Source organism: Lithobates pipiens, unplaced genomic scaffold, assembly GCF_037356315.1.
Source record: "Lithobates pipiens isolate NorthernLeopardFrog02 unplaced genomic scaffold, aLitPip1_a1.2 Scaffold_3, whole genome shotgun sequence".
NCBI classification, from domain to species: Eukaryota; Metazoa; Chordata; class Amphibia; order Anura; family Ranidae; genus Lithobates; species Lithobates pipiens.
The window spans coordinates 39,720,826-39,740,784 of NW_027507790.1; the positions used below are offsets into that span (position 1 = coordinate 39,720,826).

The following is a 19,959-nucleotide window of genomic DNA, read 5'->3' on the forward strand; positions in this document are numbered from 1 at the left end:
ATACTATACAAAAATCATCCTCAGTTTTAACCTATGAATCCAGGACGATCAGTTGTACAATTTTCTTAGTGTGTACTGGGCTTAAAGTGGAGGTTCACCTTTACAGAAAATCTGTAAGGAAAACCATGCTTTAAACCCTGCCCCCCCCCCCCCACCCCCCACATCCTGCTGACCTGAAGTCCAGCAATCGCCTGTCCTGACAGGCGAAACAGCGACCCAGTGCGTCAGTGTGGGTGATCCCTGGACTCCAGGTCAGGGTTTAAAAGGCCACCTTAGATTTTTCTGTAAAAGGTGAACTTGCCCGAAAAAAAAAAAAAAAAAAAAAAAAAAAAAAAAAAAATTCTAAATACGAAGGCATGCTGGAAAGAATTATACTGGACTGGTACAATTTTTGGTCCAAATCATTTTGTAGGTGGCAGTATAAACCAACAGTCTCTGAATTAATGTGTCCCTTAAATGCTAAATAAATGGTTCTGACCAACAAGGGTAATAGTGTGCCACCTGTGGATTGCAGTATGAGGAGTTGCATGTGTACAGTCAATATAAGATACTTAATTTTCTGCAGGAGCCTGGAAAACATTGCACTAGCGATCAGTAGATCACAGGTGCAATGTGGGCTAATGCAGGGATGTCCTCCAGCTTTCAGCCCATACCACTGTACAGGCATTGTTTGAAAGCTGGGAGGACATGTCAGTGGACTACAAGAGCATCCCTAAACCTATTGAAACTACAAGTTCATCCATCAGCCGCAGTGGAAGACTGTACTTATTCACAGGAATCTGAAAGAACGATGAGTCAGTGTGGGTGAAGCCCAGAGTCTAAATATTGACAGCAATGCAGGTAGAAGAACCCCTGCCCATTGTCATTTGGGGGGAATGCAGCGTGTGGTAGCAATACTGGCAAATGCTAGACCAGCCAAAAGCAGCACAATATTATATCCCAACTTGTTAGAGACTGCCGCCTGGACAGCTACAACCACATGCAGACCTTGCTTGTTGCCATAGCAGCCAGATAGCACTCCTAAGTATGCCCTACAGGGCAAACAATTTTAGGTTAGGCAAAATGTTCTAACCAATCTACCACAAATGAAACACCAACATATAATAATTAGAACTCCTTATGTTGGCATATGCAGATTTAATTGAAAGAAAAGCGAAATGTACAAATTAAAGGGAGAGCCCAGACTAAGTGGCAAAACAGATTCAGCTTTTTTGCATCTGTACAGCTACCTAAACCAAAAACTATTCTAAATGTGAGTATATACACAAAAGAAAAAAAAAAAAAAAGAAAAAAAAAAAAACTTTATACAAGTCTGTACACAAATGTTCATTGCATGAAGGCCATTCTCTGTTACCCCTCAGCACACTGCTAGGTCAAAAAAAAATAAAAAAAAATAAAAAAAAATAAAGTGCCCCTTCCCAAAAGGCTTCCTGGGCAAGCGAGACGATTCCTCCTTCACCAGACTCTGCATCGGTATTAAGCAGATAAGGGGAAGCATACTCCACTTCACAGCCCAAATCTAAACAAAAACAGTTGAGTAGATGGGTTTCTGGGTACACGACACCAGCCATTCTCTGCCTGGAAGGGATCAGACTGTTCACCATAACCAGATAGTTCTGCTCCACTTCACTGTCTGTACTCAAGCTCATCCACACTGATCACTTTAGCAGGCATAGAGGGCAAGGGTTGCTGAAGAACATCAGATCCGAACCACTTAGCAAGTCCCACCGGGGAAGAACTTCTCTGAGAACGATCCATCATATGCACATTGGGCCGGTTTGAAAAACCTTGAGAAGCAGCATGCATGCCAGAGAAGCTGTGTGTGCCAGATCCTGAAAAACATACTTTTGAGTTAATACTTTACAGGTCTTTTAGTAATGTGAACATATTGCATTACATGGGGTCACTAGCTTTGACTACCTGACTGCTAAAACATGCTGACAGCCTTTTTTCAGGTAGTTTGCTAGTGACTAGGTAATGATTCATAAAAAAACTGCATTTCTCAAGTGCTGGCCAGCTTTCTGCAGGACACGGGACATCACAATGTATACATGTCTCTGAAAAAACAGTTAAAGCACAAAACCTAAACTGGAAAGTGAGACTTTTCCCCTTATGGGTTCAAGGGTAGGAGAAACACAGGTTCTTTTATAGGAGAATAGATCTAGATGGATACCTAGGCAATTCCCCCCCCCCCCCCCCCCCCCCCAAAAACACCCCCTCGATTCGAATAGTTTGATGGACACTGCGCCGTCCTGAGGAGCTGCGGGCAGGCTTTTTGCAAAACGGCAGCTCCTCAGGACCAGCACTGTGTCAGCGCCGATCCTGGTGTGAGGGGGGGGGGGGGAGTGAAGTTTAGTCCTTATCCCAGGAGTTTAATTGACTTGATGCTACAACGATCTGGTCAATTAGCAGAGGGGTTAATAAAAAATTAAATCCAAAGCAGCTGAAGCTGATTAACAGGTGCACTAGAGCAGCAATAAGACAACCTCCAAAAAACAGGAATGGTTTTACAGGTGGAGGCCACCTACTTTTCTCCCTCCTGATGTTGGCAGGCATGTAAACAAGCACATGGGGGCCATACAGAGTACCATTTTGAGTTGCTGTGATGAAAAGGTCACCAAAATGGACTAGCCTGATGCATCATTTCTTCACTTTGATTTTCGGGCATCAAATTATCAACCGGCTGAACTCCATTTCCAAACAATGTGACATCCTTTTGTTTCCAAACACATTACCCAGTCCCTCTCCATTCAGATCTGATGTTTCTAAAAGCGTTTTGAGCACACACATTTTAGGTAATTTTCTAGCAAAGTCACACTTTACTACAGCTTTTACCACATGAAGACTAAAGGCCCATACACACAAACTTTTTGACAACAAACATGCAAATTAGCCGTTTTAAGGCAACAGCCGACTGTGCGCTCCAGCGGAAAAACTTTTGGTTTTCATTGGACTTTTGTTGGCTGTGCGAATAGACAAACTATCAGACAACAAAAGTCCAATGGAGCAAAGTCTGATGGTGTGTACAAAAGTACTATGGTTTTCTGCACGAAGTACAAACATGCATGCTCAGAACCAATGCAAAAGATCAGACGATACAGAAGTTGACCAAAGGAGGTGGTAAAGAGAAATAACACGTGATTTGGTGAAAGTCCTGCCCTGTGTATGCAATACAAGTTCAGGGCCGATGCCCTTTGTACAAAAATCCACGGGAAAGTTTGTACAAAGTCCGATTGTGTGTATGAGGCTTACTTGTAAACAAAAGGTCAGGAAAGTCTGCTTTTTAACTTGTACCTACAGGTAAGCCTATAATAAAGGCTTACCTGCAAGTACACTGAATATCTGATAAACGTGCACAGTTTAGGAAATATTCACATTTGTAGCAGCCAATGACGTTACCGGCACATGTGCACTGTACTCTGAAGAGATGTCACTTGAGCGTGCTGCCCATTCAGATCGCTATTCCACAATTGGAACTTCCTTACACATGCACAGACGTCAGATGGCCAGAGCGCACAAACCCAGGAGAAAGACCAGGTGAAGCACTGGCAACATGCTGCTGGAAGGAAGTGTGTTACAGATAATGGTCATAATGTGCTTGTATGTGGTTCATAGCACATTATGACAATCTGCATGGGGACCAGTTTTGTAACAACTTTATTGCCACTTTAAGTGTTCTCCGCATCTGAATATTAATGGTTTTAAATTAAAAATGTTAATACCTGGTCGCTGCATCATTGCAAGTTGTAGAGGGTTTGCAGGGCGCTGATTGAGAAGTGGATGCCCGGTAGGTGCCAGTGGGTAAAAGGGTTGACCAAGGACCGATGGTGAAAGAGCGTGAAGAGCAGACAAGTCAATACCAGGAGGTAGAAGTCCTTAGGAAATTGGAAAACAAAAACGGTTATATATAAAGCAAAAATAAAAATAAACTTGCTGTGGGGCATTTTATAGACCATACTTTGTTAAGGTGGTTCCAAAAAGACCGTTTTTTTAAATCTTAATGCATCAATATAAAACCTGTGTGCCGCAGCCCCCCTAATACTTACCTGAGCCCCATCTATATCCAGTGACGTTGCATGAGAAACTCGGCTGTCCGTGACTCTCTCATTGGCCTCAACAGCAGCGGTGTGCCATTAGCTCCCGCTGCTGTCAGTCAGCGAGCCACTGGCAGAGGGTCGAGCCGAGTCGCAGCTCAGATAACCCCCATAGCAAGCGGCTTTCTATGGAGCGGCCAGGAGGGCCAACAGGGGACACAAAAACAGGGTCTGGGCTGCCCTGGGCAAAACCACTGCACAAAGCAGGCAAGTTATAACAAGATAAGCTAAATAAAACAAAGATTTTCAAGAATGAAGTTCACATGACAGATTTTAAAAGATAAGTTCACCTTTGTGGGCAGATAAAGGCTTAGAGAACTACAAGCCGTCTGTGGTGGTAGACTGAACTTGCTCATTTTCAGATCTCTGAATGAATGGTGCAGCTTTGTGGGTGAAGCCCTGCACACCCATGCAGTTTTTAAAAAGTGACAGCAAGTGCAGTGATGAACCCATGCCCCATCCCAGGAAATGAGGGGTGAGGCGCTAAATGCGTTACACCCTAAACATGCAACATAGTCAGAAGGTGAACCCTTTAATCACTTTCCTCCCAAAATCTTTATATTAACGTTTCCCATCACAATGTCCCATGTAAAAGGTCATAGTAAAATATAGTAAGAACACTCACATTGCATTCATAAAGTATGAAGATCGCCTTTACTTTTCTCAATTTCATCCTGATGCAGCCTGCTAGTGTTTAAAGTAATTTTTTCTCTCTACACTTAGTACTCCATAATGACAAAAGTGACTATATCACACACGCAACAATTGCAGCCTTAAATCTTTGGGTATGAGCTTTGAATTTTTTTGCCATCCTTTGCAAATCTTCTTAAGGTTATTATAGGTACTTCTATAGTGCCAGCAATTATATGCAGCGCTTAAAACATTGTACATTTGCATTAGTCCGTGCCCTTAAGGAGCTTACAAGCCAAGGGTCAGTTAGGTTGAATGGTGCCCGTTGGTGGGCAGCCATTTTCAGGTCACCGATATGTGCAATATGGTTCAAATTAAGGCTCTGGCTGGGGCACTGTAGGACATTCAGAGTTATCACCAAGTCACACCTAGGTTGTTTTGGCTCTGTGCTTATGAACACATGTTGGAAGGTGAACCTTCAGCCCAGTCAGAGTTCCTGGGTGCTGTGGGAGCAAGTTCTCATTGAGGAAATACTTTGCACCATTCCAGTTTCCCTCAACCCCCTGCAGAGGTGGTTCTGGCCAGCTCAGTGGATTGCTTTAAGAAGGGCCTGGATTATTTCCCAAGTGTACATAATATAACTGGGTACTAACATTTATAGGTAAAGTTGATCCGGGGAAAATCCCATTGCCTCTCGGGGGATCAGGAAGGAATTTTTGTCCCCCGCTTTACCAAATTGGATCATGCTCCGCTGGGATTTTTTGCCTTCCTCTGGATCAACTGTGGGTATAGAATTGGGTATATGGGATTGTATGATTTTTTTTGTGGTTGAACTTGGACATGTGTCTTTTTTCAACCCAACTATAACTATGTAACCCTGTGTGGTCTTCCCAGTCCCTACTACTGCTGAGAGAACCCCCCCATATGATGCTGTCAAGTACGCTTCTGTTGGGATGGTATTGGGCATGTGTCGAGCAGTGCCTTGTTTCCTCCAGACATAACATTCAGAATTTTGGCCGGACAGTTCAATCTTGGTTTCATCAGACCAGAGAATCCTGTTCCACAGTCTGAGTCCTTCAGTTGCTTTTTTGCAAGCTACCAGCCTGTTCTTTGTCACCTTTTACAAAGGCCCTTCACAGATTGCAGAATTTGACCCAACAGCTCTTGGAAAAGTCCTGGTTGCGCTCAACTGCTTCCATTTGAGAATTATGGAGACCACTCTGCTCTTGGGAACATTCAGTGCAGCATAATTTGTAGCCTACCCCAGATCTGTCACTTAAAGTAATCCTGTGAGCTTAGCAGGCAGTTTTGAGCTCATGCTGGTACAGTATGCATTGTCAGCTGTAAGTTTATAGAGGAGTGTGCCTTTCGATGTCCAGTAGATATAATTTAACAGAGGCGGACTCCAAGGCGAGGGGTAGAAACCTCTCGGCAACAGTCAAGAGAAATGGGAGGCAACCAAGCTAAAAAATTCCCTGTGTTGGAAAGGGTCAGAATACTTATGCCAATGTAATGTCTTTTTTATTATTAAAAAGGAAAAAAACTAACATTTCTAAAATTCTGTTTAACTTTGCCATTATGGGGGTACTGAGGGTAGAATTATAAATTCATATTTTTTTTTCAGTCTACTGTAAATGGCCACAAGATCCAGATTTATTGGAAAAGTTTAGATTTCTCAGCTGATAAGGTCCCCGAAAAAAGTCACTCAGGACTCACCCAGCCCAACAGACTGGCATCCATTTTGAGAATCTCCCAAGTTAGTGGAACAAATGTCAGACTCCAACATCTGAATGAAAAGCCACCAAGTCAGGGAGAGTTGACAGACAAACTTATAGGATAAATCTAGAGACTGAGTCAGTTTCATGGAGACAGGATGCTGAGTTGCAGAGTCCTGGAGAGAAATATTCAGCGCAGAATTCTGATGGCTGACACCTTTAGAGAGTGAAACGAACAACCAGAACTTCCTGAAGACTACAACAACAGCAGTGGAGAAGACAAAGGACAAACCTGCAAACTGAAAAGTTAGTTGCTCACTGCAGGGGTTTAAGTAGGCATCATTGATGTATCAACTCACATCAGTAGCTTTCCCTGCTGTCGGGATGCAATCATTTTCCTTGACATTTCAATGGAATTAGCTAGGTTAGTGTGGTCCAGGCATTTACCCAGAGGTTCCTTTACCAGTTTCATTTCAAAGACAGCACTTCTTTGAACAACCAGCTCCACAGACCAGCACTTAAACCACAGGATCCAATAACACCTGAATAGACAGGAGGCTAACCACACAATACCGCAGAGCAGCAAGTAAAGCGTTCCAGACACTTAACCGTGGACTCCAAGACTAGAACCAAGGTCCTGGGACATAAGTCTAGTCCAGACCGTAAAGTTTTCAAAAAAAAATGTCTGTGGTAGCAATCACAGGGCCAATAAGTAAAGCCTTGCAGACAGTCAAATCTTGTCTACAGCATCTGTAAATGCCAAAACAAGTGACTTTTTTTTTTTAAAACAAACACCAAACCTTTTACATGTCACTCCACTGTGCAGTTTTACACAGAGTGGCCATGAACACAGACTTCTGGGGTCCCTCAGCAGCTCCTCTCATCAGATAACCCCCTAGGAGAAGGGCTCTCCCAAGGGGGTTACCTTGCGGGCACACTCCGAGTCGAGCATTTGCATCCAGACCTGAATCCCAGACTCGGCCCTGCCCCCAGCATCATTGGATTTGATTGACAGGAGGAGCCAATGGCTGTGCTGCCATCAATCAGGACATGACACCAGCCGGAGCCGGTGTGCTCGTTTCAGTTGTGCACATTTTGGAACTCGGGCAAGTAAAATAAATGGGTGCTGCTGCATTTAAAAAAGTTTTTCACATTAATGCATTAAAGGTGAAAAACAACCCCTTTAATAGCAGGCCCTACAGAAAGGGCCAACTTTTTTTGGCCAAACATTTCTTCCATAGGGTTTTGAGAAAAATGCTTCGGGGGGGGGGGGGGGGGGGGGGGGGAGGTTTGTGGGGGACCATGTACTCAAAGTGAGGCCAGTCCACAGATTAAACTTCAACTACAGAGAGCATAATAGTTTTAGGCCGTTTTTTTCAGCAGTTTTAAAACCAATGTTGGTGACTTTAGAGCAGACTGATGCCAGAGTCTCCAGATTACAGAATTACCAACTAGGTGCATTCCTGTCTTAATGTCCCTTCACCTGATTCCCACTCTACATGGCAGACTATACAAAACCCACAGCAAAACCTCTGCATAAAAAAAAACAAAAAAAAAAAAAAAAAATGGACCAGCATTACCAGGTTTCCTGCCTAGCCGATGCCTTTGCTGCCTCATAATGGGTTACTACGTCACAGCTATCCTATAGGAAGCAGTGTTACTAATCCACAACTGTGCAGCAGATTTGTGAGCACATGCACAAACTCCACCTGTTGGTACAGAAACTGACAGCAGAAAAAAAAAAAAAAAAAAAAAAAAAAAAAAAAGGACCAAGTGGTCCATCAAGTCTGCCTTTTTTTTTTTAGAGTATAAATCAGTGTTGGTTAACAGTAAATGGATTAAACTGTGCTTGGGACAGACTTCTCTGCTAGAAGTATATTTATTGTACATCATGGGACAGAGCCATAGTAGTTATGTGGGTTATAGGCCAACTTCAGGTGATAGACACTGGCACACCCAAAGGGAGAAAAAAATAAATAAATAAAAAATGCACTCCTTATATAACCCCTCCCACTACTGGGAGTACCTACGGTTTTTTCGCCTGTGTCTGCCACGAGCAAAGATGTGCCGTGTTCCACTGGTTCAATCCTTGCTGGGGCTAGCCATGCAGCCGGATCCATTCAAAGTGTCTTTTAAGCTGAATCAAATGGTACCCGGGCCTAGTGTCCAAAGAAACTAGGCTTCTTTTAGAGAGCTGGACCCTGGGATCCAGTACTTTGGGTAGGAAGGCCATTTTTTTTTTTTTTTTTTTACGGGTGGTCCTGGCCCCTTACCATATGATCAGCTGTCAGCCAAGGACATCTGATCACATGATCAAAAACAAAAGCCCGGTGATCTGTTTTTTCTTCTCCTCGCGCTGACAGTGAAAAAATAAAATAAAAGCTCACCTTAAAGGGACATCGGTCCCGCAACAGAGGAGGCAATTATGCCTCAGAAGTGCCACCCATCAGTGCCCCAACAATGGACAAAAATTACCCGATATCAAATTTTATAATTTTTTTAAATATGCAGTCTTTACATTTTTTTTAAAAAAAAACAAAAACGCTCAGGTGATCAAATACCACTAAAAGAAAGCCATTGGGGGGGGGGGGGGGGGGGGATGAAAATGTTTTAACCACTTGCCGCCCGCCCTATTACAAATTGACGGCGGCAAAGTGGTTTCATTATCCTAACCTCACGTCATATGACGTGATTAGGATAATGAGCCGCTGCGCGCCCCCAGGGGCGCGCATCGCGGCGATCGTTGTTGCGGGGTGTCAGTCTGACACCCGGCAACTACGATCTCGGTAAAGAGTCTCCGACGGAGACTCTTTACCATGTGATCAGCCGTGTCCAATCACGGCTGATCACAGTGTAAATGGGAAGAGCCGGTGATCGGCTTTCCCTCACTCGCGTCTGTCAGACGCGAGTAGAGGAGAGCCGATCGGCTGCTCCTCTGACAGGGGGGGCCTGTGCTGATCGATTATCAGCACAGCCCCCCCGAGGATGCCCACACTGGACCACCAGGGACACCACTAGACCACCAGGGAAAAGGTAATAAAAATCCATAATCCTCCCTAGACCACCAGGGTGCCAGTCAGCACAATGGGTGCCAATCAGTGCCCATAATGGATGCCAATCAGTGGCCACAATGGGCATCACTGATTGGCATGCATTATTGTTTGGCACTGATTGGCATCCATTACTATAACACCGATGCCGCCTATGAGTGCCCACCTGTGCCGCCTATGAGTGCCCACCTGTGCCGCCTATCCGTGCCCACCTGTGCCGCCTATCCGTGCCCACCTGTGCCGCCTATCCGTGCCCACCCGTGCCGCCTATCCATGCCCACCCGTGCCGCCCATCCATGCCCACCCGTGCCGCCCATCCATGCCCACCCGTGCCGCCCATCCATGCCCACCCGTGCCGCCCATCCATGCCCACCCGTGCCGCCCATCCATGCCCACCCGTGCCGCCCACCCGTGCCGCCCACCCGTGCCGCCCACCCGTGCCGCCCACCCGTGCCGCCCACCCGTGCCGCCCACCCGTGCCGCCCACCCGTGCCGCCCACCCGTGCCGCCCACCCGTGCCGCCCACCCGTGCCGCCCACCCGTGCCGCCCATCCGTGCCGCCCATCCGTGCCGCCCATCCGTGTCGCCCATCCGTGTCGCCCATCCGTGTCGCCCATCCGTGTCGCCCATCCGTGTCGCCCATCCGTGTCGCCCATCCGTGTCGCCCATCCGTGTCGCCCATCCGTGTCGCCCATCCGTGTCGCCCATCCGTGTCGCCCATCCGTGTCGCCCATCCGTGTCGCCCATCCGTGTCGCTCATCAGTGCCGCCTATCAGTGCCACTTCATTGGTGCCCATCAGTGCCACCTTATCAGTGCCCATCAGTGTAGCCCCATCAGTGCCCATCAGTGAAGGAGAAAACGTACTTATTTACAAAGTTTTGAAACTGAAACAAAAAAACATTTTTTTTTTCAAAATTTTCGGTATTTTTTTATTTGTAGCGCAAAAAATAAAAACCGTAGAGGTGATCAAATACCACCAAAAGAAAGCTCTATTTGTGGGAAAAAAATGATAAAAATTTCATTTGGGTACAGTGTAGCATGACCGCGCAATTGTCATTCAAAGTGCGACAGCGCTGAAGGCTCAAAATTGGTCTGGGCAGGAAGGTGTTTAAGTGCCCTGTATTGAAGTGGTTAATTTGGGTACAGTGTTGTATAACCATGCAATTGTCATTCAAAGTGCATCATCACTGAAAGCTGAAAATTGGTCTGGATAGGGGAGGTTAAAGTGCCCAGTAAGCAAGTGGTTAAACGCATCCCAGAGTGGGACTCAGCATAACAGGTCCCTGTTCATTACTCAGGACACTCATGCTGAGGAACAAAGATGGTGAATTTCTATCAGGGGACCAGGAAGAGGCTGGCAACTCCTCTTTCGAAGGATCAGGCTTGCAAGTAAGATTGTTGGTACAGTCTCACTGAATTTGTCCGCTCCACATTTTTACTGCCAGTAGCAGAGTCAGTCGATGAGCCCACTTCTGGTTTGGGCTCACTAAAGCCTCCCCAAACTGTTCATTCTTTTACTATGCATTCATGGCTAAAAAATAAATAAAAAAAAGCTTATGTATTCCGAGTGGGAGCACCCAGATGAACTTTGGAGGAAAAAGAATAGATTTTTTGTACTCACCGTAAAATCCTCTCTGTAGTTCACTGAATGACACAGCTCCTTAGACCATCGGGTTGTTACACCACCTTCAGGAGAGTACTAGGCACAACATGTTAACATGTACAACAAAACCAGAACTTTCTAGTTCCGCTCAAAGGGTGGTCCCTTCAGTAACAACCCCCCAGCCTGCATACTGCAGCCTCAGTACGTCAAGCAGTATAACAAAAAAAATTTTGAGGGGAGGGTGCTGTGTGTCAGTGAACTACAGTAAAAAGGATTTTATGGCAAATACTCTTACGTTCACCGACAGCTCCTTTAGACCATCGGGACGTCCCCAAGCAGTGCCAAAATGAGGGGTGGGAAACAGCATAAAGCTTCACTCACACCAAACAAACAATGTGGGAAACAAAAATGTTACCCACAAAAACAGGGTGCTCCTTAATCTGGGAGTCACCACCTTACCTAGCCGCCTTGGAACTTGCGGTAACAATGCAATTCTCAAAAAAAAAAAAAAAAAAAGAAAAAAAAAAGAAGATTCAGTGCAATTGCAAATTACACGGCTGCCTGCAAAACTTTGCAGCCAAAATGGGCATCAGCCGATGCACTGACATCTACCTTGTATAATTTTGTAAAGGTGTGAACAGACGACCAAGTTGCCGCTTTACACACTTGAGCCACAGACACTGTCAGAAGGCCCAAGAGGTGCCAAGTGCCCTGGTGGAATGGGCCATGACTGGAAAGGGGGGGCCTGTACTACAATCTGTCTGATCCACCTGGAAATGGTGGCTGACGAGACCGCCATGCCTTTTTTCGGACCAGCCACCAAAAAACAAAACAAGGAGTCAGACTTCCGAAAGGGAGCCATAGCAGACAAATACACCCTCAGAGCCCGGACCACAACCAGGGAATGGAGAGCCACCTTCTTAGGATGCCTCGATTTAGGACACAGATGGTAACAATGTCTTCATTGATCTGGAACGCCAAAATCACCTTCGGCAGAAAAGGTTGCAAACGCAATACCACTTTATCCTTGTGGATAACCAGACAAGGCTGCCAGTTCCGAAAGCCTCCTGGCCAATGTAATGGCCACTAAGAAGACTACTTCCTGGGAAAGTCAGAGGAATCTGATATTCTCAAACGGCAGTTTCTGAAGCACCGTTAACACCAGGTTCAGATCCCACGGGGGTAGTGGTGGACGCACTGGAGGAACTACATGTCGGACCCCCTGAACAAAAAAATGTGCTCAATAAAGTAATGAGGCTCCAAGGGTGGCACAAAGGGGGGGGGGGGGGGAATAAAAAATAATAAAAAAAAAAAAAAAAAAAAAAAAAAAAAAAGACAGCCAAAGCTGATATTTGTCCTTTAAAATGGTGCTTAAAGCCAATTTCTGGTCTACTCCACGCTGTAGAAACAGCAGGATCCTGGATATAGAATAGGAGCGTGGACGCCATCCTTTCTCCCCACACATGGAAATGTAGGCCTTCCAGGTACGATATATCTTCTGAGAAGAAGATTTGTGCTCCCAACATAGTTGGTATCACAGAGTCCGATAGGCCCTGGTTCCTTAGCACCTGGCTCTCAATAGCCATGCCGTTAAAACCAGCAACAGTGAAGCAGAATGGAGAATCGAACCTTGAGACAGAAGGTCCTCTCGCAACGGCAGTCGCCAGGGGGTGTCTGCCCCAGATTGGCCTCAGCGTCCCTGGTACGCAGACCTAGTGGCAATCAGGATTACTGGAATCCCCTCGGTCTCCACTCTTTGAAGCAGATGTGGTAGCAGCTTTAGCTGAGGAAACTCATAGATCAGTTGTTACTGACCCCACGAAGCCACCATTGCATCTGCCCAAGGATCTCTTTTCCTGGACACGAATTTCGGCACCTTATGATTGAGAGGCCAGAAGATCCACATCTGGTGTGCCCCAACATAGGCACAGCAGCCTGAACACCTCCAGATGCAGTGCCAATTCTCCTGGGTTAGCATCTGGCAACTTAGGTAGTCCGCCTGCCAGTTCTCCACTCCCTGGATGTAAATAGCCGATGGGGCCGGTACAGGTTGCTCTGCCCACTGAAGGATGCGAGCAACCTCCCGTGCGGCAGCCAAGCTTCTTGTTCCTCCTCGATTGACATATGCCACCGCCGTGGCGTTGTCCAACTGGATCCTGATCGGACAGCCTCAGTCTTATTGACCATGTGGAGAGACATAGCCTGATCGCTCGTAGCTCGAGCACATTGATTGGCAACTTGTATTCCTCCTCCAACCAGAGGCCCAGGGTCGACTGTACTTTTACTCCACCCCAGCCAGTTAGGTTGGCGTCAGTTGGGATCACTGTCCATTTCAGAGGTAGGAACGACTTCCCAGACTGAAGTGCCGGGGATCTCAGCCACCAGAGCAGGGAGTCCCTGACTCGACTGAATCTGCCGATCCAGGGATAAACTGAGATTTGTCCCATTTCATCAAAATCTCCTTCTGCAAGACTCTGGTGTGAAACTGGGCACACAGTACTGCCTTGGAGGCCACCATGAGTCCTAGGACTCGCATGCAGAAGCTTAGCGATGACCCCCTGAAGGTCATCAACAGTTTTACCGTGGCTCTGAGTCTGCAGTTTGTCTGAAGGGAGAAAAACTTGCTTCCATTGAGTCCAGCAATAAGCCTAGGTACTCCAAGCGCTGAGTTGGTACAACCACCAACTTTTTTTAGGTTCAACAGCCAACATAGGGGGTAACAGGAGGGCAGGGGCTGCTTTTTACCACCTTTGTGCCCATGCACCGCCTCCATCTTGGCAACGAATGTGTTAAGGACCGCCTACAGAGAATCCAGGGGCACTGCACTGTCTGCAGGCAAACTGGTTGGAATTACCTGGATTTCAGGGGAAGAAACACCAGGGTCCTGTGTCAGCTCCCAGATGCCTGTGAGAAACCTGTGCCGAGTCTCAGAATAGCACCGAGCATGAAAAACGTGTTCAGGCTTCATCAAAATGGCTGCCGAGTGTCCAGTACAAAGGACATAATCACAGGGAAAAATGGCTGCCGGACTACAGAAAAATTGAGTCTGACCATGCTTCTCCCTGGTTACAGCCAAAATGGCTGCTGAGCACTGTATACACGAGTGAAAAAAACAGGCAGAGGAAATGGCGGCAAACAGCGCTGAGGCCATCAGCAGACAGACCTCCAGGGCACAGCCACCCAGCGCAGCCCCCACCCAAAGTGAGAGCCCCCCAGGGGCCCCTGTCTATGTGACACACCGCTCAGAGGCTGCAGAATGGGGGGGGGGGGGAGGGGGTGTTACTGAAGGTACCATCCCTTTGGCAGAACTAGAAAGTTCTGGTTTTGTTGTACATATTAACATGTTCTGCCTAGTCCTCTTCTAAACATGGCGCAACAACCCGATAATTTAAGTAAAGGAGCTGTGTCAGTCAGTGAACGCAAGAGAAAAACTGTTTAACACTTTATCCTATGGAGAAAGTTTAAGAAATGGGGGATTGCAGCAATTGATGCTGCTATATCCTCTGAACAAAAACCTGACTTGTCTAGTACACAATGCTCAAATGCTGAAGGCTCCAACAGATAAGTTGGAATTTTTTTTAAAAACTATACTTCGCTTGCAGGTCCAGCCTGTGCCGGCAGCAATCGGGGTAACTCAGTCCTTAACCACTTCCCGCCCAAGGTACGTCCAGGGACGTCCTTGACTTTCCGTGGGTATATCTGAATGATGCCTGGGGCCGGACATTCAGATATCTGCGTTTTCAGCCGGCGATTACCTGCACCATAAGAACGATCATAGCGGCTGTTCCGCCGCTTGATCATTCTTACGGGAGACGGGAGGGGACACCCCCCCCCCCCCAGTGCTACTGACTCACCGCTTCCATCGGTGAGTCGTCACAGGATCCGCCGGCCCCCGGATAATACCATAGAGATTTCCGGTGGACCAGATCGTCCCCGATGTTATGACATCACGCCCGGCCTTTGCATTCAAAATAACGGTGCCGATTTGGCTAGGAAGCCAGGATTTTTTTTTTTTTTTATTTTAGGCTTCCCAGCCTAGAGGTGAGATATGGGATCTTATTGACCCCATATCTCACTGTAAATAGGTCCGATCGGCACAATCGAATATGGCACATATTCCTATTACAAGGGATGTTTATATTCCTTGTAATAGGAAGTAAAAAAATAAAAATTAAGTGTCAAATATAAAAAAAATAAAAAAAATTTTAAGCGCCCCTGTCCCCGTGAGCTCGTAGGCAGAAGTGAACGTATACGCAAGTCCCGCCCACATATGAAAACGGTGTGCAAACCACACGTGAGGTATCGCCGCGAACGTTAGAGGTCTAGTGCTAGAATTATTGCTCTCGCTCCAACGCAAAACATTTAACCAGGAAAAAAAAATAAAAAATTTAAAGTGTCGCCTATGGGGATTTTTAAATACCAGAGTTTGGCGCCATTCCACGAGCGCGTGCAATTTTGAAGCGTGACATGTTGGGTATTTACTGTTCATTTATCACATTATGCAAAAAATTTGGGCTAACTTTACTGTTTTTTTTTCTGAAAAACGCGTTCGAAAAATTGCTGCACAAATACTGAAAGAGATAAGTTGCAACTGCCATTGTTCTCTAGGGTCTTTGCAAAAACACAACAAAAATAAAATAAAAATAAAAAAAAGATAGAGAGATATATATAATGTTTGCGGGTTCTATGTAATTTTCTAGCAAAAAATAAATAAATACATTTTACATGTAGGAGAGAAATGTCAGAATTGGCCTGGATGGGAAGTGGTTAAGGGACCAATTTATAGACTTAGTAGAGGTTATGCCTGATCAAGTAGTAGAGGTTGTGCTTTGGAGCATCTCTTGTCTCAGTGATATCGGTAGTCCCCTTGGAAGAGTAAGGATTAGGGTTTTATGCAAACTTTTTCACAGTACCAAAACTGGGGATTTAAGACCCATTTTAAATCTCAAAATCGAAAGTTTTTTTGACTATCCACTCTTTTCGTAAGGATTCAATCCAATCAGTCTCCATTCTACAAAAAGGTAGAGAACTTCTGGCATCAAGCGACATCAAGAATGCTTATCTCCATGTGCTGATTTTCCCCGCTCACCAGAAATATCTACGCGTAGGAGGTAGAAAATCTTAAATTTTCAGTGTGTACAAAGGTCCTGGCTCCTCCTCTAGCCAGATTAAGGGCTCAAGGTATAATGATACTAGCCTACTTGGACGATCTAATCTCGATAGCCAGCTTAAACCAAAGTTTAGTCACTGCAGTCAGCCACCTTGAATACCTAGGTTGGGTTCTTAAAACCATTAAGATTGCAGTACTTGGGGCTGATCATAAATACAGTTCAGAAGAGGGTGTTTTTGCCCCAGGAAAAAGATCAGTTCCATATGGGAACTGTTTCAGTTGGTCAAAACAAAGAATCCTTCTACTCAACTGTGCATGAAATTGTTGGGAAAGATGGTGGCTTCTTGTGAGGCCGTTCCTTATGCACAGTTTCATTCAAGACTGCTGCAAAACAGTATCCTGTAAACTTGGAACAAGGACCAAGCTCTGGACTTCCCTATGAGTTTATCCCCAAAGTGCATTAGAGCCTCACTTTGTGGTTGATATCCAAGAATCGTCAAAATGAAAATCCTTTCTACCAGTTACCTGGAAGGTGGTAACAGATGCCAGCCTTCTGGGCTAGGGAGCAGTCCTGGAAGCATCTGTCCCAGGGAAATGGGACAAATCAGACATAACCTTGCCCATCAATATTCTAGAGATTCGGGCAGTATGCCTGGACACTCAGACTACGTAATTGTCTTGAACCCAATCCGGGAATGCCACAGCAGTGGCCTATATCACCAAGAGGGCAAAAGAAGTCTGCAGCCCAAAGAGGTGAATCACATCCTATCTTGGGCAGAAGACAACATTCCTTGTTAATCAGCAATCTTCAGTCCAGGGATAGAGACTTGGCATGTGAACTACTTTATGTGCCAACAGTTGGTCCTGGGAGAATGGTCTCTTCACCCCGACATCTGACAATATGTCAAAGATGGGGGGAACGCCAGGCATGGATCTGTTTGCGTCCAAGTTTAACAAGATCAAAACTTTGAGGACAAGGGATCCGCTGGCATGCAGAACAGATGCTTTGGTTTTTCTGTGGGACCAGTTTTCACTGATTTATGCGTTGCCTCCTGTTCTGCTGCTTCTGCGCCTTCTTTCCAGGATCAAACAGGAAGGAAAGGAGGCGATTCTTGTGGCCCAGGAGATCTTGGTTTGCAGAGATTGTAAAGATGGTGGTAGGGGACCCATCCCACTATGGCCAGACCGTCTCTCGAAAGGTCTGGTACTCCATCCTACCTTACAAAAACGCCAAATTTAAAGGGTCTGGCTATTGAGACCCACATTCTGAAAGACCATGCACTGGCAGCTTCAGTTTCTACTTTGGTTAATGCTAGCCTCCAGAGTCATACTATAGAGTCTGGAAGGCATAAGTCTCCTGGTGTCAATCCAGGGGTTGGCACCCCAGGAAATGTCATAGGTAGGATACTTTAATTTCTGCAGATGGGATTGGAAATTAAGCTGGCCTTGAGTACCATCAAAGGCCAGGTGTAAGCCTTAGCAGTGTTTTTTCAACAAGCACTTGCTTAATGCTTTGGTTCATAACTTTATTCCGGGGGGTAATGGATTAATCCTCTAGTTAGGTCACCCCTGAACCCTTGGGACTTAAATTTAGTCCTGTCAACATTACAGAAAAGACCTTTTGAGCCAATATGAGATATTCACTTGGTCCTCTTGAGGAAAAGAATTCTTGGTTGCCATGTCTTCTGCAAGAAGAGTATCAGTGTTGGCCCTTTGTGAAGAGCTACATTTGATTACTCATAAGGATAAGGTTGTATTGCGGCCTAATCCCAATTTCCTACCGAAGGTAGTGTCAGGTTCTCATTTAAACCAGGATAGTGTTCTGCCTTCTTTCTCAGAATCTCGTTCTGTCGAAGAAAGGCCACTACATTCTCTTGATGTGGAGAGAGCAGTCAAGGTCATTTGAAGATGACCGCTCAGATTCGTAAAACAGATGGTTTGTGTTGCCAGAGGGTCCTAAAAAGGACAGGCAGTGTAGAAATCTACCATTTCTAAAAGGATTCGTCAATAGACTGTTCAAAAAAGGAAAATTCCACCTTTTCATATTAAAAGCACACTCCACCAGGGCTGTTAGTGCTTCTTGGGCAGTGCATCACCAAGCCTCCATGGCGCAGATCTTCAAAGCCGAAACTTGGTCTTAAGTCCATGCATTTACCAGATTCTATCAAGTAGATGTAAAAGGTCATGAGGATATCGCCTATGGGCACAGTGTACTGCAGTATAAGTCCTCCAGTCTCTTGGTGCCCTACTTTTGTTGCATCTCCCTTCAGTTGACATTGCTATAGGACATGCCACATCCCAACCAGGACCACCATGTAAAACTTTATGGCCTTACTATCAATAAGTACTGGATCCCAGGGTCCAGCTCTCTAAAAGAAGCCTAGTCTCTGACACTAGGCCCGGGTACCATTTGATTCAGCCTAAAAGACACTTTGAATGGATACGGCTGCATGGCTAGCCCCAGCAAGGATTGAACCAGTGGAGCTCAGCACAGCACATCTTTGCTCATGGCCAACACCGTAAACACAGGAGAAAAACAAAAAAAAAAAACTACGTAGGTATTCCCGGTAGTGGGAGGGGTTATATAGGGAGTGCACCTTTTTGTCTTCAGGCGTGCCAGTGTTTATCACCTGAAGGTGGCCTATAATCCACATAATAACTAACTACTATGGCTGTGTGCTGTGATGTACGATAAGAACACAGGATTTTTAAAACCGCTTACCTGTAAAATACTTTTCTTTAAAGTGCATCACGGGACAGAGGTCCCTCCCTTCTTTGGCATACTCGTGTATTGCTTTGCTACAAAACTGAGGTACTCCTGGTAGTGGAAGGGGTTATAAAGGAAGTGCTTTATCTTAGGGCGTGCCAGTGTCCATCACCTGAAGGTGGCCTATTACCCACATAGTACCTACTATGGCTCTGTGTCCTGTGATGTACTTAAAAATAGGATTTTTAAAACTGCTTGCCTGTAAAATCCTTTTCTTTGAAGTATCAACTACTCTTTTCAAACCTTTCCTCCTGCTAGTTTGAAGTCATGTCCCCATGTTCTTAATCTTGGCTTTATATTAAAAATACTGCCCCTTTCTTAATGCGATTGTAAAGGCTACAAAAAGCCCCAAAATACCAAACACCCCACACTTACCAACACTGCAGCTTGTTCTGCACAGTGGTCCTAAACCTTGTCTTCTGGGGTCCCCTGGCGGCTCCTCCCCACATAAGATAACCCCCTAGAAGCGCTTTAAACAGTTTTTTCACTTTAATGCATAGGATGCATTAAGGTGAAAAAAAAAAAAACAAGGGTTTACAACCCCTTTAACCTTTACCTCCTTGCTGCATTTAAAGTTTAAGGTCTCCTTTCCCTTCCTTTAGAACACTGTCAAACTGGCAGCCCTCCAGCTGTTACAAAACTGCCAGCCTTGCAATTCTTCATTGGACTTGTAGTTACAAGCATGATCCCCAAAAGCAGAAACAGATATTTCTTGAAGTGTAAGATTTGTTAGTTTTTAACCTTCAGACCTTTAACCAATTTTGTTGCCGGTCTCTGGACCCAGTCTATCTTGTCAATCTTTGCAAGCGAGGACTCCAGATTTGCACACGATTCTAAATCTATAGATCTATATCGGAGCAGGGGTCAGCAACCTGTAGACTGAAGACCGGTGAGTGGTAGATCGCGGTCTGGGCTTGCTGACCCACCATGCCAGAGCATCAGCCAGAGTGTAATGCAGAGGGACTACTTGTAAAGTTAAAGCTGTAGAA

The 19,959-nt window shown here is 45.6% G+C and overlaps 1 protein-coding gene across 3 annotated transcripts in view; it reads right to left on the bottom strand.

Moving 5' to 3' along the window:
- Positions 1–1,117: 1,117 nt before the first annotated feature.
- EIF4ENIF1 (eukaryotic translation initiation factor 4E nuclear import factor 1) overlaps positions 1,118–19,959 on the bottom strand; it is a 71,518-nt gene continuing 52,676 nt past the window's right edge. For all 3 annotated transcript variants that reach the window (XM_077461510.1, XM_077461508.1, XM_077461509.1), the window contains 2 exons: positions 3,723–3,875; positions 1,118–1,832 (listed from right to left, as the gene is read on the bottom strand). In XM_077461510.1, coding sequence (XP_077317636.1) covers positions 1,627–1,832; positions 3,723–3,875 — 359 coding nt within the window. In that variant the 3' untranslated portion in view covers positions 1,118–1,626. The remainder of the gene's footprint in view (positions 1,833–3,722; positions 3,876–19,959) is intronic.